The sequence below is a fragment of the Parasteatoda tepidariorum genome, chromosome 9, assembly GCF_982258835.1.
Source record: "Parasteatoda tepidariorum strain Cologne lab strain chromosome 9, Ptep-v5.0, whole genome shotgun sequence".
Taxonomy (NCBI): Eukaryota; Metazoa; Arthropoda; class Arachnida; order Araneae; family Theridiidae; genus Parasteatoda; species Parasteatoda tepidariorum.
In genome coordinates this window covers 51,123,070-51,141,017 of record NC_141763.1, presented here as the reverse complement: position 1 = coordinate 51,141,017, position 17,948 = coordinate 51,123,070, and the positions used below count along the sequence as shown (strand labels likewise).

General features: G+C 31.3%; 1 protein-coding gene across 3 annotated transcripts in view; it reads left to right on the top strand.

Moving 5' to 3' along the window:
• LOC107456199 (uncharacterized) overlaps nucleotides 1-17,705 on the top strand; it is a 63,227-nt gene extending 45,522 nt beyond the window's left edge. The window contains exons 1-2 of one of the 3 annotated variants that reach the window (XM_043049745.3): nucleotides 4,506-4,938; nucleotides 14,351-17,705. In XM_043049745.3, coding sequence (XP_042905679.2) covers nucleotides 14,399-16,402 — 2,004 coding nt within the window. In that variant the 5' untranslated portion in view covers nucleotides 4,506-4,938; nucleotides 14,351-14,398 and the 3' untranslated portion in view covers nucleotides 16,403-17,705. Of the gene's footprint in view, nucleotides 1-4,505; nucleotides 4,939-6,102; nucleotides 6,233-14,350 lie in introns of those variants that run through there. The other 2 variants (XM_087151793.1, XM_016073992.4) reach the window with 2 other exon arrangements.
• Nucleotides 17,706-17,948: the final 243 nt, after the last annotated feature.

Sequence of the window (17,948 nt, the reverse complement as noted above, 5' to 3'; positions counted from 1 at the left end):
TTTTCACATGCTGAGTTCTAATCGTGAGCAAACCTCAATGACAAAATATTTGTGCAGGCGGCATATTAAGTCACAAGATCAGGTAGTTACTATCTTTCTCTGAAAGAAGTTTGATCGCAATCTGCGTTAATCTCTGGAACTATTTGAGAAAAATCATGCAATTTTTCCATACAATTATAAAACTCTTTTCTCCTATTTATTTAATTTTATGTAAAAAGAAAATAAATTTTAAAATTACTTCCTATCTTTAAATATTACTTTATAAGAGAATTTTTGAATTTTAAATTATATAAAATTTTTACTATAATTTTATCAGACGAAATCTAGTGTTAGAGCAAACAGATTTAGGATATGAAATTTAAAAATGTGACATTTTTAAGCTATTTCAGCGTGGAAAGAAAGTAAAATTGACAAGAGTCAAAGCTTTTAGCCTTTTTTCTGCTTAAACCACATTTTTCAGATTGTAGTTACCTTCCGTATTTTGATAGTCAAGAATCAATACAGAAAAATGTGTGCTTATTCTGAGAAAGTGCGTTTTTGTGCGTGATTTCGTAACATAAAGCAGCATCTTCACAAATATTTTAGCATATTTAATCCTTTGGAATTATTTTTATTGCATCTTCAGACAGTCCGATTATTAGATAATAAGTTATTATGGCGTTGTAGTTCTCTTTTTTGCTCCCTATGCCAACTTTAACTGTCTTGCTTTAACTGTCTGCTTGACCCACATATGCTGCAACACTTCCGATAATAAGTATTTATGGCGTTGTATATCTCTTTTTTGCTCCCTACGCCAGCCAGAAACTTTAATTGTCTTGCTTTAACTGTCTACTTGACCCACATATGCTTTAAGACTTCCGTTAATAAGTAATTATGGCGTTGTATATCTCTTTTTTGCTCCATATGCAAGCCAGAAGCTTCAATTGTCTTACTTTAACTGTCTACTTGACCCACATATGCTGTAACACTTCCGATAATAAGTAATTATGGCATTGTTTATCTCTTTTTTGCTCCCTATGCAAGCCAGAAGCTTCAATTGTCTTACTTTAACTGTCTATTTGACCCACATATGCTGTAACACTTCCGATAGTAAGTAATTATGGCGTTGTAGGGGAGAGTCGGGTAGCCCCGCCCAGCGGGTACCCCCGCCCACTGTCAATTTCATATGTATAGAATATTTTTTCAAGTCAATGGGCCATTGAACATTAATTGTTATATTAAAAAAAGATTATTTTCAAAGTTTCAAGCATTTATGCAGCTGGTAACATGGTAAACAATAGTTTTGAAAATATGTTGAATACAGCAGTCGTGAAATTAGGAAAAATTGGTTGAATGTTTCGATTAAACTTCATTTTAATTTTAAAAAAATAATTTTTTCTATACATACATCATTAAAGTATGTAGTCTTAAGTTTAATTTGCACAAAGAAAGAAGTTTGTATGTAAAAAATTGTTCGAGAAATTACAAATTTGCAAAAAAATTGGATTTCGGGTAGCCCCGCTCACATGAATGTCGGGTATCACCCCCCAATTTTATTTCGTCGATAAATGTACGGTTGCAAAGATTATTATTTTATTGCTTCAAATTTGAATGTTATATGAATTTTTAACTATAAATATATGTTTTAATATTATATGAAACATAAATTTATATATTTAAAAATGAAAAATTAAATATTTTTAAAATGTAATTGATATATCCAAATTAAATTTAATATCAAGAAATCATAAATATTATGATAAGCTATTTGCTTGCTTATTTATTTTCCCTTATTTGTGAACGAATCAATCTACAGAAGCATTTAAATGCAATCAAAATACAAAGGGAATTTGTAATTTTATACGAAGTATTTTATATTAAGCTTATAAGAAGAGATCAACCAAATAAGTTTATATTGAAAAACAACCATTGTTATTAATTATTGTTACTTAAATTAAATTATTTTCGTTAAATATTTAATATAAATATATATTAATATTATAATATATTGATATACATTAATAATGATAAAAAGTATGACATTTGTTGTTATTAAATGATAGAATTCACTAAACGTATATAAATATGTAATAAATAAAATAATTTTGTGATATAAATGATAAATGAGGTTTATCTATTGTCAATACATTGGTCATTCTCATTTACACCTGAAAAAATAGCCAAAAAACACAATTTTTGTAACTGGGCGGGGCTACCCGACGCATCTTGAAAAGAGCTGAAAAACATGTTTTTTTAAATTTCTATTTTTATAAGTTTAACTATTCTTTTTTTGGTTTATTCTTTTTGAATTATTTAATTAGATAATAAACAATAGAAACCTATAAAAATGTTGATTATTACTCAGTATTATACAGAAATATAAGCAATAATCCTTAAGTGAGCGGGGCTACCCGACTCTCCCCTATATCTCTCTTTTGCTCCCTATGCCAACCAGAAACTTTAATTGTCTTACTTTAACTGTCTACTTGACCCACATAAGCTGTAACACTTCCGATAATAAGTAATTATGGCGTTGTATATCTCTTTTTTGCTCCCTATGCAAGCCAGAAGCTTCAATTGTCTTACTTTAACTGTCTACTTGACCCACATATGCTGTAACACTTCCGATAATAAGTAATTATGGCGTTGTATATCTCTTTTTTTGCTCCCTATGCAAGCCAGAAGCTTCAATTGTCTTACTTTAACTGTCTACTTGACCCACATGCTGTAACACTTCCGATAATAAGTAATTATGGCGTTGTATATCTCTTTTTCTGCTCCCTATGCAAGCCAGAAGCTTCAATTGTCTTACTTTAACTGTCTATTTGACCCACATATACTGTAACACTTCCGATAATAAGTAATTATGGCGTTGTATATCTCTTTTTTGCTCCCTATGCAAGCCAGAAGCTTTAATTGTCTTACTTTAACTATCTACTTGACCCACATATGCTGTAACACTCCCGATAATAAGTAATTATGGCATTGTATATCTCTTTTTTTGCTCCCTATGCAAGCCAAAAGCTTCAATTGTCTTACTTTAACTGTTTATTTGACCCACATATACTGTAACACTTCCGATAATAAGTAATTATGGCGTTGTATATCTCTCTTTTGCTCCCTATGCCAACCAGAAACTTTAATTGTCTTACTTTAACTGTCTACTTGACCCACATATGCTGTAACACTTCCGATTGTAAGTAATTATGACGTTGTATATCTCTCTTTTGCTCCCTATGCCAGCCAGAAACTTTAATTGTCTTACTTTAACTGTCTACTTGACCCACATATGCTGTAACACTTCCGATAATAAGTAATTATGGCGTTGTATATCTCTTTTTTGCTCCCTGTGCCAGTCAGCAACTTTAATTATCTCGCTTTAACTGTCTAATTGATCCACATATGCTATAACACTTCCGATAATAAGTAATTATTGCGTTATATTTCTCGTTTTTGCTCCCTATGCCAGCCAGCAACTTTAATTGTTTTGCTTTAACTGTCTAATTGACTCACACATGCACTAACACTTTGATGACTCACATTGCACACACATGAGTGCTACTCCAGCATCGCCTAGCATATTTTAAACTATATTAATTCTAAGTTGAACGTGGTTTCATCGAAACCTCTTCTATTTTCTGACTTTGCTCAGCAAGAACTCTGAGAAAGAAAGTGTGGTAAAAATTATCTGAATGTGATAAAACTTAAGTTTGTTATCTGGCTCTATGGGAACACCTCTAAGTAATTTTGCAAGTAAAGTGCTTTGGTAATGATTTTATCAAAATTAGCAATAAACTATGATTTTATAATATGTGATAAAATTTGGTAAATGTGGTAAAATTTGATCATTTAATCATGATACATTAGAGCATAGCCATTTATTCGGTTAAATTTACTTTTCAGTTTTATATTTACTAAATGTGTGGTAATAGGAATTATAACCTTGAAAACCAGTATTTCCTGTAAGCCGTTACCATAAAAAAGGGAAAATTACCAAATGAATTTTTTAAATACCGTATATTTTACTTTTTATTTCCAGAATTATCTTTTTTTTTTTAGAAATGTCATGACAATAGAGTACGGAAATTTCACCAGAATTTTTTTGTTCGTGTATTTTTAATATCTTTAACTTTTAAGATGTATAGAAAATAAATAAGTTTTATAAAAATAAGCCCAATGTAGCATGACCTAAAAAATATCGACCATGTAGTAAATGAACAAAAACAAAACTAAAACTGAAATTTTCAACCCTTTTTTTTTGTCCAAGTCTCGCCTTTCTTGACAAAAATATTTTTATACCCTAGTTTAATTTATTCACAGTTGAACGAATTTAATATCAGCTTCCTTCTAATTCTCTTTCCAAAAAGGTTGTTCTAACTCTCTTCTAAAATAACGAATAGAATTAAATTCTCGTAAAAATTCTCCTGTTTCTAAAGGAAAATACATAAAATGTAAATAACACCTGCTTCGAATTCGAACAATGCAAAGGTATTCACGACCACTTTTGATAGCACCAATTATTCGTGTACTTGGTGAGAAGTTCTTGAAGAACACTTTCACAATTGAATCGACTCATAAGGATCAAGGATGAAGGGATGAAAATGTGTAATCAGACGGCGCAAAGCAGATGTTACGATGCAGCACCATTTGACTAAACTGAATATCGACGTCACATAAAATTATTACAGACGCTCAAATTGGTATTCTGAGCGTTTTTACACATGACTTGCATGATATTAACTATTTGCGAAATCTTAACGAGAATCAACAGTTGAAATAGAAACCGTGAAAACGGAAGCATTCAGACGAAGTTAACTGATATCGAAGATTTATCACAGTTTTCTTTTCTGCTTTTTTATGTTCAATAATTCTGCAAAAGAGCAAACCAACGTGGTAGAAACGTAATAAAGCATACCCAAGAAAATAATCATTGAGAAGTAATTGCCGGTATAATTACAGGTAAGTAATAAAATCTGCCTTAATTTTCTCTATTTCATTTTAAATGTGAATCAAGCCTCTCAAAAATTTATGTATATATATATATATATATATATATATATATATATATATATATATATATATATATATATATATATATATATATATATATATATATATATATATATATATATATATATATATATATATATATATATATATATATATATATATATATATATATATATATATATATATATATATATATATACAGAGAGAGAGAGAGAGAGAGAGAATATAATATAGAATACAGAAAATAAAATATAAAGAAAACATTCTTGAAAAATTTCCCGTTCATGTAAGTTCATTTGAATTCGCTACTCGCTTTATAGGTTATGTTTTAAGTTTTATTCAGTTTTTCCTTTATATTTTATTTTAGTTACTGTTTATTTACTATTTTTGCTTACTGTGTTCTATTTTAATTGTTGCAATTTTTGTAAAAATTTTTTGAGTGCTCCTCACACTATTGTATTGATATATTTTGCTTTGGCTATATTGATACAATATTAGAAAACACTCTTTTTTGCGGATATAATCGTGTGGGCTGATGAAAAGATTATATCTTTCATTTTCCGGATTTTTAAAAAATAAAAATAACAAAAATATTTATATATATATATAGATTTTCTAATTAATTCATTTATTTTCTATGTACGTCTGCCTATTTTTTATAACTCATAATTTTTAAATTCTAAATTTTTCTTCTGCAGCTTTATTTATTCTGTGCGTAATTAAAACATTAAGTTTCCATAACGTTCTGTATGACTACTTACATATCGTTTTTTTTTATTTCCACTCAAATTCTACTTGTTAACATATTTCTAACTAGAAATAATTACGTTTATTAAATTCTTTTATAAGACATTTTGATTTTAATAGTTCACTTTGATCTTAAATGTATGTTCAAAAGTTGAACTTAATAATACAATTTAATTGGAAGATAGAAATTTTATAAAATTCCAAATTAATTGCGAAATAGTATTAAAGAAATTCTTTTCATTTTATTAGATTTCGGTTGAAAAAAAGAGAACTTAAGCAAACAATGGAATTCATGATTGTGAAATTCGTTTTCCAGATAAAGTGTCCCTTTATCAGTGTTTTTTTTTTCTATTTTTTTTTCATTATTCTGACCAGAATATGCGAGTAATTCTTCCAATAAAGAAACATTTAAACAGCACTCATTGTAAGATGTGTAAAAACGTTATATTCTGTAATTAGAAAAACCAAACTAGTTAATTTCATTTAGTTACTGCAAGTAAGTTGCTTTAGTTTTTCAATTTCCTTAAGTTACGCAGAAATAAATAATTGAATATTTATCTAACTTCTGTAGCAAGTACACATTGTTTTACACTAATATTCCTTTCAGTAATTAAATATTTTACACGGTTTTTGAAACAAACTTAATTAATTCAAGCAGCAACTGAAATGAGTAAAATAAAAGCGCTTTTTTTTTAAATTTTCTACTTTATTACAGCAAAAAAGAAACATAATTAGAATATTAAGTGCAAGAAATATCAAAACAATATTATCGAATTTATATTTTTAATGAAATGTTCATAGAAATTCAATATTTAATTCATTTGAAAGAGACATCAAACAGATTTTTTTTTAAAAACTAGTCTTTTTTAATTTTTAAATATATAAACATAACTTCAACTCCAAACATGCTTAATTAAAAACCGAACGGTTTTTGAAATAAACTTAATTAATTCAAGCAGCAACTGAAATGAGTAAAATACAAACGCTTTTTTTATAGATTTTCTACTTTATTACAGCAAAAAAGAAGAGTAATTAGAATATTAAGTACAAGAAATATCAAAGCAATATTATCGGATTTATATTTTTAATGAAATGTTTATAGAAGTTCAATATTTAATTCATTTGAAAGAGACATCAAATAGATTTTTTCTAAAAGCCAGCCTTTTTTAATTTTTAATATATAAACATAACTTCAACTCCAAACATGCTTAATTAAAAACCGAACGGTTTTTGAAATAAACTTAATTAATTCAAGCAGCAACTGAAATGAGTAAAATAAAAACGCTTTTTTTTTAAATTTTCTGCTTTATTACAGCAAAAAAGAAACATAATTAGAATATTAAGTACAAGAAATATCAAAACAATATTATCGAATTTATATTTTTAATGAAATGTTTATAGAAGTTCAATATTTAATTCATTTGAAAGAGACATCAAATGGATTTTTTTTAAAAACCAGCCTTTTTTAATTTTTAAATGTATAAATAAAGCTTCAATTTCAAACGTGCTTAATTAAGAACTGAAAAGTAATGATTATTTCATTGTACGCAAAAATTATAATTTTTTGTGCAAGTTTTCCAATTATACGCAACAGACAATAATTTATTGTTTCAAATTAAAAACAAACGTGTGGAAAAGATCATTTAGCATCAATAACGATTCTTAAAACAAAAACAAAAGTCAAATCAAGATGAAATATTTTTTTTCCAACAGGAATAATTAGATTGAAAAGATTTTAAGCGTTACAACAGGAATTCTAGTTCTCTGTAGGCTGTTAAAATTGTTTTCTGAACTATATTAATACAATTACACCGAAAAAGAAAACGTATTTGATTTTACAATATTTTATTGCACAAAACATTAGTTAACAGCTCTCAGTGAGCCAAAATCAGTGGTTTAAACCTTTCAAAGAATTATTTTTGTTTAAAAAGGAATATTTTTTCTTGATTTGAATTTGTTTGGAAAATTTACTTGGTATTTCAGTAAAATTAAAAAGATTAATTAATTATTGGAAATGAACATATTCTTTAACATTATTTTACATCTGAAAGCATCAATCATTCTGCTAAAGGCTCATTATGTGACAAAACCATTTTAGAGTTCAAGACATTCTGTAACTATTTTTCTGGTTCAAACCGCACACACGTAGTTTTGTTATTTTTCTTAGCTGAAAAAAAAGGGTGGTAAAATTTACTTTGCTTCTGGCTCTATGAGAACACCTCGAATCTCGGTAATGTTTACTGAAGTGATTAGTTAATGATTTTGGTAAAATTACCAATAAAATTTGGTTTCATAATATGTGATAAAATTTGATAAATGTTTTAAAATTCGATAATTTTTTCTGGATGGCAAAAAAAAAATTTTTTTTCGGTAAAATTGACTTTTCATTTTTTTATCTTTTACTAAATATGAGGTAATAAGACAATAATTTTGAAAAACAGAATTTTCAAGAAACTGTTATCATATGAATAGAAAAATTACTAAATGAATGACTTAAATGGGATATTACAGTTTTCAGAAAAAGAATTATGGTTTTTTTTTACCAAAATTCTCATTACCATACAGTACGGTAATTTGACCAAATTTTTTTACCGTGTATATGAAATAACCATTTTTTTAAACATTCATTTGTACAAATTCATTTTTGCTATCATTTTTAATGAATTATGAATAGATAGTAAAAAGATTTTATTGATTTGGGCACTATCAATGTACGTTCTTAACTATTAAACTTCGACCATTTAATTTTCTGTAAAGTTAATGAAGGAAGTGCTTCTTGTAAAATTATATTTTCCCACATAAAACCTGTTTAAAATATTGTTTTTCCCCGCGAGTCATAATAAAAGAAAAAAATAGTAAAAGAACACCTACAAGTTCAAGATTGCTCTAAATGTTCCATTTTGAAATTTTTAATTTTACTTATTTTAAGATTCCCTAAGAATTGTTCAATCTTTTGTAATATTTCTTTAACCATTGCATTGTTTTCAAACAATGTAAAACTATTATTTTGACTTACTGTACAAAAGAAGTTTTTAATTTTCCTTTGTGTTACTTTCAGTATAGTCTTTTATGTTACCTTTACTACAATTATTATTCTCTTCTCGTGCTATTTAAATGGATGATAAAACAAGCAGCTGTAACAGATCAAAAACAAGATTGACAGATTTCAACCAGAAAGACATAAATGTTGTTGTTTTTTTTATTTAAGTTTAGTTTAATTGTTTTTATGTTTGGTTCAAATTTTATAAATCGACATACCAGATTTTTAAAAAAAGATAATATTTCCCGCCGTTTCACGGCATTTTAAGTAAAATTTCAAGCAAAGAAAACTTTTAATTTCCTTCTGCGAAACATAATTTCGGGTTAAGTTAAAAAATATTGTCATTTCAACTCTTAGTTATACTAAGATATACTATTGGTAAAAATATGATATGAATCATACAAAAAATGAATAAATTATCAACGCGTTCGAAAAAAAAACGTTTTGAAAGAATCGGAGGAAAAATTGGCTAAAATATTAAGCGGAAAGAAGCTTGCACTTATTACTTTCTCTCTTTAAAGATTAAACTCTTTTAAATCTTATTCTAGGGAAAACAAAATTGCTAAACCTTTTTTCAAAAGAATCCAGTCTATTAAATGTTTATTATTTATACTTTACATTATCTGAACTTATGCCAGAATTGTACCAAATAAAAATCTGTGTCTTTCAATGTGTTCTACTGTATTCTTATGTCCTCATTGGCTCATAGCAATAAAGAAAGACAAAATAGCACACTAGAATAAAATTTTGGCGTTCCTAGCTCCATAAAAAAAACCACCTAGCATAAAAATAATTGCTTGGTATAAGGAATCATAGAAAGGATAAAAGAAAACGATTTTTATAGGTAATAAAATTAATAATTAACTTACAATATTTTGCAGTTAACTTAAAACTTTGTTCTTCGCATAGTAAAAGGAAAAAAAGGTAAAAACTAAAAGTTCAAGACAGCACTAAATGCTCCATTAGGATTTTTTTTCTCATCATTGTTTTCATTTTAAAACAAAAATAATTACTTAAAAGAGCAAGTAAGGTATTTAATTTAGAATTGCTGTACATTTTGAAAAAATAAAACACAAATTAGGAATATCATCGCTCCTCTCAACAACAAAAAATCTTAGCTCCAAAATGTTCTATACTCAAACTTATTTTTCGTTTTCTATTCCTATTTCAACTTTTGGGTTGCTGAATTCGAGCATATCTGAATCGTAACATTCGAAGCAATATTTCAAATAAAATAATAAATTGTTCTGAAAATTCCTGTTAATTACTATCTAAGTATCCATAATTATTAAAAAGCCATATGATATGAAAATTTGATCTGCAAATTTCATGTACAACAAATAGTTTTACCAAAATTGTTAAAAATAAGAGAATTGTAATTCCTTAACGCAACATTTCGTATTCCAGCTTTTTTAACTTTGCAAATTTTAAGTTACACACGGAATTTTTGTCTTTAATTTCGTCTGGAATTTTGTTTTTGAATTTTTTGTCTAATTTTTATTAATCTGTGTCAGAATGAAGGTATGCAGAAATAATAAACACTATTATCTACCACATGATATGAAGATATGAAGACTACAGAAGTTTAATATTACTTAGTCCATATAACCGTAATTCAGTTTGACCTCTTGAATGCATCATGTTCCTTTACCTTCCGTTGTATTTCAGAAAAGTATTTGGATAAGGAAAAATTAAACGTTATCTAGTTTCTCTCAATTCAGTACCATTTTATATGAACCGAACAAGAATGTATTGTATCGATAGTAAAGTCTTTTGACATTCTTTAGTAGAAAGCGTTCAAATTAAAATCTTAAAACTACCGAATAAATGATAAGATTAACGATCCAATGATTTTGAACAAACGCCTGGTAATTTAATCGTGATAGTTCTTTTTTTTTCTTTCTAGTTAAAAGAGAGTATGTCGTGAAAATCATTTTTTCTATTACTTTATAGCATTTTTCAACTAATGTATGAGCAAAAAGAGCTATTTTGAAAACCAAATTTACAATAAATTGTTACCAAAAAAACATCAAATAATATATATATATATATATATATATATATATATATATATATATATATATATATATATATATATATATATATATATATATATATATATATATATATATATATATATATATATATATATATATATATATATATATATATATATATATATATATATATATATATATAAGCAGGCGGCGGTGGCGACACGTTCAATGTGTTTAAAAGAAAGGATTTGACAGTTAGTTTCTCATACAGAAATTGAATTTGAGCATTGTTCTTGGGTAAAAAAGGAAGAAGAGAAATTGTGTAAGAAGGAGAAATGTCTACCAGCACGTGTCAGTGTTTGATCGAGGTCGAATTGGGGCCTACCGGGATTGTGGTTTATCATACCGAAGTATTGCTGGTAGCGTTGGTCGAGATCCCATTAGTGTTAGCAGAATATGGAATCGATGGGTTCATGACGGTCATATGGAACGCCATGAAGGATCTCAGAGGCCCCCTATCACTAACAGCAGAGAAGACAGACTTATCCACATGCAGTTACGTACAGTTACGTCACGAACCCTGAGTCAACAAATGGGGTCATTTGCAAGACACCAAGTGTCTGCACGAACAGTTCGACAGCGTTTGCAGCAGCATGGACTGTCAGCACGGCGACCCTGGCTTCGGCTACTCTTGACGCTGCATCACAGACAGTTTCACCTCCAATGGTGTTCCTCAAGAATGACATGACGTCGTCTTTTCAGACGAATTCAGGTTCTGTATATAGCATCATGATGGCCGCATCCGTGTTTGGCGACTTCGTGGAGAACGCGCATTGGCTGCTTGCATTTTACATCGTCATACTGGCCCATCACCTGGAATGATGTTATGGGGGGCCATTGACTACACGTGTCGATCACCTCTTGTTCGTATTGTCGGCACTTTGAACAACAGCTGTTGCATTTCTGATGTGTTAGGGCCAGTTCCCCTGCCTTATCTTCGAGGCCCCCATAACGCCACGTTTCAGCAGGACAATGCACGACCGCATATTACCCACATTGTTCTGATCTTCCTTGACACATAACATGTTCGCCTGTTGTCCTGGCCAGCACTGAAAACGATCTCTCATCAACTGAAAACGTCTGGTTAATGGTTGCCGAATGACAGGCATGTGACCACACGTCAGTCACTACGATCGATAATTGCGGTATAATGTTGAAGCTGAATGGAATGCTTCACTCGTCCATGCAATCCAATCTCTGTTCAACTCGATGCCCAGGTAATAACTGCTGTAATACTACTCTGATTACTGATTCCTCAGGATCTATACTTCCAAATATCCTGAAAATTTAATCACTTGTTCTTTCAACTGTAATGCATTTGTCCAATAAATATCATTCTGTTATTTTCATTCCTTCCCGGAGTAGCAGTTTTAATGGCCAGCAGTGTGTATATAAATGTGTGAGTTCCCTGTTCCTAAGTTTGTAATATCTTTTTAAGTTTAGTGCAGTATAACCGATCGTCTCACATTCTATGAACTCTTTTTTCAATCTACATCAATCCATTTTACTCTATGGGATATTACATAATATAACATTCGCTTAAAAAAACCTGTTTAAAACGTGGTTTTAAAAACTGGCTGAGTCTTGGAGGATTCTAATCACTTTGATAAAAAAGAACATTTATCAATTAAAAACTCATTTACATGATTCGACTCTTAACTATCCTTCTTTTCCATGATTCCAGAGGCTGACAGATGCACTAGCATTGATTCAACTTATTCATCGAATCATCATTGTTTATCATTCTTTTTCAACTCGAATCATCATTGTTTATTGTTGACGTTTTCTCTGGTCAAATTTTAGTTATTTATAGTTTATATTTTCATTGTTAAATACTTTCGATTGGTCTCAATTCTTTTGATGGTTGTTCTAAGCGTCAAATATTAAAACAGTTTGTGCTTCTTGAACCGAAGCATTAAAATTTGCTGCATAAGAAAACTGCTTAGAAAGTAAAGAAACGCTATAAGAGAAGGCGCCAATTATTTCTTGTTCCATGAAAATTATTTCGTTTTCTCCAATTGCCCAAATGCGTTTCTGCTAATAACTCTATGTATGGGGGCCGAGATATCGTGGTTGGTAGGGCACTGGGCCCATGTACAAGAGTTCGTGGGTTCGATTCCCGAATGCCGAAAACTCTCCCTGTTGTAAATGGGAACTGATGCACGTTTAATCTGTTGAGCCGCAAAGTGCTCCATGTTCCCATAACAAATCAATACCTCTGGGGGGGGGGGTACTGATCCAGTTTTCTTGTCTTCTGGATTGGTTCAAAATTACAAGGCTACGGAGTTGAACATTGGTAGTCGTAAACCCAAAATTGGGTCGGCTGTGTTTTAGTTTTCCCTTCGCCTCATTTTGTTCCGTCACTATTCTGTTCTGAAATATTTTTTCGAATTTTTTAAGCAATGGAAGGAAAGTCAAGAGCACTTCGAAACAAATTTTCATAAGCAAGCTTACATAAGTTGAAAAGTTGTACGAACCAGTATGGAATTGCATTGGAAATATGTATTGTGGGAAAGAATTCTCCTGCGTTAATGGTGGCTGGCATTCACTCCAGCAATCAAAACCGTTTTCAAACAGTGGCGTTTGTGTAATTAATGGAAACCGGCCCATAAACAGCTGTGTAAATGGAGTCCAAGATTCAGTTAAATAATAAAAACTAGCAGCGATGGCTCAGGGAATAGAGCTCTCGCCTCCCAATGAGATGACTCGAGTTCGAATACCAGCCGTGGCTGGTCGATACATGTTCCGACCAACCACAGTGCTGACGTAAATTATTCTCAATGGCAGACGGATCATGGGTTGGAGTCTTTTTACCGTCAGACTAACAATGTGTGGTTTCCGTGGGGGTTTTTTCTCTCCGTGTACCATAAATGCGAGTTAGTTCCATCAAAAAGTCCTCCACGAAGGCTAGTTTTTCTTTATGTTTGATCCAAAAGTTCTCCTGTCTTCCTAGATTGGGTTCAAAATTAAAAGGCTACGGATTGTACATTGGAAGTAGTAAACTAAAAATTTAACTGGCTGTCCAACGACGGTTATAGACTGTTTTTCTTATCGATAAGTCTACAGAGTTCCATTGTGATTGTTTCTTCCGTAGTTAAGTATGAATCTCTAATGAGTATACTTTTTGACTTCATTTTATACAAATGATTCTACCCAAAAGATATTTTATATCCGTCATTGAGCAGCCGACCCAATTTTGGGCTTACGACTACTAATGTTCATCTCCATAGCCTTGTAATTTTGAACCAATCCAAAAGACAAGAAAACTCCTGGATCAGTAACCCCAGAGGTATGATTTGTTACGGGAACATGGAGGACTTCGTGACTTGGCAGATTAAGCGTGCATCAGTCCCCCATTTACTACGAGGTGAGTCTTCGGCCGGCGGGGAATAAGTCCAGTGCTCTACCAACCAAGTTATCCCGGCCTACGTAAAAGATATATAAAGGCTGTTCTTTTCAAATTTTCAGCATTTACTTTTTATCAAGCGACTAATTAAATCTTTTTTTTCTTTTACAGGTATGGCCCTATTATGAAAAGTTTCTTCACCCTCAAACTCCTTGGACCATGTTTGCAAACATTCTAGTTCGCCGACCACGCACGTATGCATTCATAATTTGTGTTGCGTTTTTAATATTCTACATTTGGTTCGCCAATCGTGATGGCAGAGACTGGAATGACAATTATATTATGAAACTTGTAAACACTAGACTATCTCTAATAATCAGCAAAACAGAGAGACCAATCATTGTGAAGGGTAAAAACCCTGGTCTCATCCTAGACACGCCGGGATGCAAAATACCAAAGCTTGATCCATTCGATCCATCTGTGATTGACCTCTATGAGAAAACAGAAGTCTATGATTGCGCTGGCAGGCCCTTATTTATGCATTCTCAGCCAGGTGGTTCAATAGCATTAAATAAAACAGCATTAAAAGTTCATTACGATGTGAATCCCAAAGATGTTTTCTGCGTCTACCGTGGCATCTACCGGCTGCATGAAAAAGCTGGGGATGTGCGGGAAAACTCTTATAGTTATACTGAGTATGATATACTTGATTTCGATGTCCCTCTTAAACAAGACCATATTGTCGTGAACTGCGATATTGGTGGGAAAGAGAATTTCACTCAATTTTTTCCCCTGGTGTATCTCAAAAAAGAAGTTGAATCGGTAAAATCTAAAATACCAGAACCGCCTTCCCGATTAAATGTCATAATACATGCTATTGATTCAATATCAAAACTGAATTTTTTGAGGCATTTTAAGAAAACTAAACGCTTTATAAAAGAGAAGGGGAACTTTTTCGACATGAAAGGATATAACAAGGTCGGGGATAACACATTTCCGAATTTGACGCCACTGCTTACAGGGCAGCACGTTGAAGCAATCTGGAATGAAAGTGTTAAAAACAGCATGTTCTTTGATGACGTCGATATCATATGGAAGAAATACTCTGAAAAGGGATTTAGAACATTCTACGCTGAAGACAGCCCCTTTTTCGGAACATTTAACTACGCAAGACGGGGTTTCAACAATACACCAACAGATTATTATATGCGCCCTTTATACCTCGCAATGCATAAGTCAGAATTGAGGAAGAAAAAGTATTGGTATTGCTTCAATAATCAGTTGGAACCAGAAATCATGTATAACTACGTGGCAGATTTCATTGCAACTATGGGAACAAGACCATATTTTACTTTTTCGATTACATCTTCTTTAACTCATGATTATATCAATCACGCGGGCTATGCTGATGCTCCTGCAACAGATTTCCTTGAAAAAATTTGGACTACGGGTGCACTGAACAACTCTGTCGTAATCTTATTTGGTGATCATGGTTTAAGATTTGGGAAAATTAGGAACATCTACATCGGAAAATTCGAAGAAAGAATGCCTTTTCTCTACGTGCATTTTCCAACATGGTTCCTGGAACAAAATCCTGATGTACACAAGAATCTCAAAACCAATACAGAACGTTTAGTGACACTTTTTGATGTATATGCTACTATGGTACACCTGCTGAATCCCACTAAGAAACTAACACCACTGGAAAAAGTTAAGGTTTCACCATATGGATTGAGTCTCATGGAAGAAATATCGCCCTACAGAACTTGCGAAAAAGCAGGCATTTTTCAGCATTGGTGTACCTGTCAAGTATTTCAATACGTTTCTCCAATGGATCGAGAAATATTGCAGTCAGCTAAAGTGGTGAAGGATCACTTGAAAAATATAACAATAAAATATAATCAAACTTGTGCAACTATTAATGTGGACGCTGTAAAGGAGGCAAAGTTAGGACAGCTAAATGATTTGGTTCTCCGATTCCTTAAGCATGAAGGTATAATACTTGATAGAAGTGTTTCGTATGGTGAAAGAATAGTGAGATACGAAGATTTTTTAGTCACTATCACAACAAAACCGTGTGGTGATATATTTGAAGCTACTGTCAGACACAATGTTGTGGACGATTCTTATGATGTAGTAGATGTTAATAATATAGATTTTGATCCAAGTATGCATGATTGTATAGAAGATCAAAAACTTAGGCCTTTTTGTTGCTGCAAATAGTAGGTTAAATTAATATAATATGCACCGAAGAGCCATTACATTATGACCACCCTGCTAATAACATGTAGGACCACCTTTAGCCCTCAAAACTGCTAGCACCCGCCGTGGCATTGATTCCACAAGGTGCTGATAGGTAGTCTGAGGTATCTGGTACCAAACGCTCACCAATTGGTCCTGCAATTCCCTCACATTGCGAGGGGATAGCGTGACAGCACGAATTTGGTTGTCCAAGTAGGACCACAAATGCTCTATTGGAATAAGGTCGGGTGAATTTGGGAGCCAAGACATGACTTGAAAGTCACTGGAATGTTCCTCGAAACAATCCATGACTATTCGACCCTTATGAAATGGTGCATTATCCTGTTGGTAAGCACCATCCCCCGCAGGAAAAACTGTTGCCATGAATGGGTGAACTATGTTCAAGTAGCTTACAGACGTCAGGGATTGTTCTATGAGGATTATGGGTCATAATGTGCCCCATGAAAACATTGTTCCTGGGCGAGAAACCATGAAAACCTGGGCGAGCCCATTGTTATAGATGGAGGGTAGTCATAATGATCATTCAGAATGTTAAAAGTATCTCAGTAGTAACCAATATAAATAATACAAAACTACATCACAGACGCACTTCATTTAAATGCTCTGCATAGTTTCTCAATAGAGGGGTGACTTGTTTTTTGTGCGATGGGCGTACTGTGAAGAGAACATAAGTGCTTACCGTTTTTTTCTACAAATAGCAGAACTGACTGAAAATAAAAATGGATGATAAGAGTTATTAGCAGTGTACTAAGATGAAATTGAAAAGCTGAGATAATGATTTTTAAAGAATCGTATTGTCTTTTCAAGAAGAATGCGTTTATGTCATCACACAAACTTGAGCTTATCAGTGAAAGGTTGTGTCATAAGCGTGAAAACTAGTCATTTAATTTTAATCATTATGTAAGCCATCATTTTAAAAAAAAACTTTGCTAACTAATGTGTGACATTTCCCCATCTCTCTTTTGATCATTATAATACAACATGTTAATGTCTTTGCTTGAAATTCTGTGTAAATATCGCTAATTTTAAAATGCTTGTTTAATCATATGAAATCTGAGATCGAACGTTATATGAATCACATATTTTTAGACTTCATACACTTTTTTTGTTTTATATTATTTGTTTATGTAAATAAATATATTATTTATCGCTTTATTTAAAATATGCATGTACATTTTAAACATTATACTATATTTTCAGTAAACAATTTACTTCATTAATCTTGCTGCACGTGTTAACAAATAAAACTAAACTTTATTTTTTTCAAGACCGATGCGTTATTTAATACGCATTTTTTATTGCTTGCATTTCTTAGCACGCATTAAATTTTTATTCTAAGGGTAAATTCATTCAATAACTAAAAGGCTTATTTGATTGATTCACCAAAAACTAGTCATCTTAAAATCACTAATTCGAAACTCAAGTACTTTAAGAAAATCTGAAACAATTCATACTTACTCTTTACTTACTTAATACTTACACTTTCAAGAGAAAAATACAAGGAACT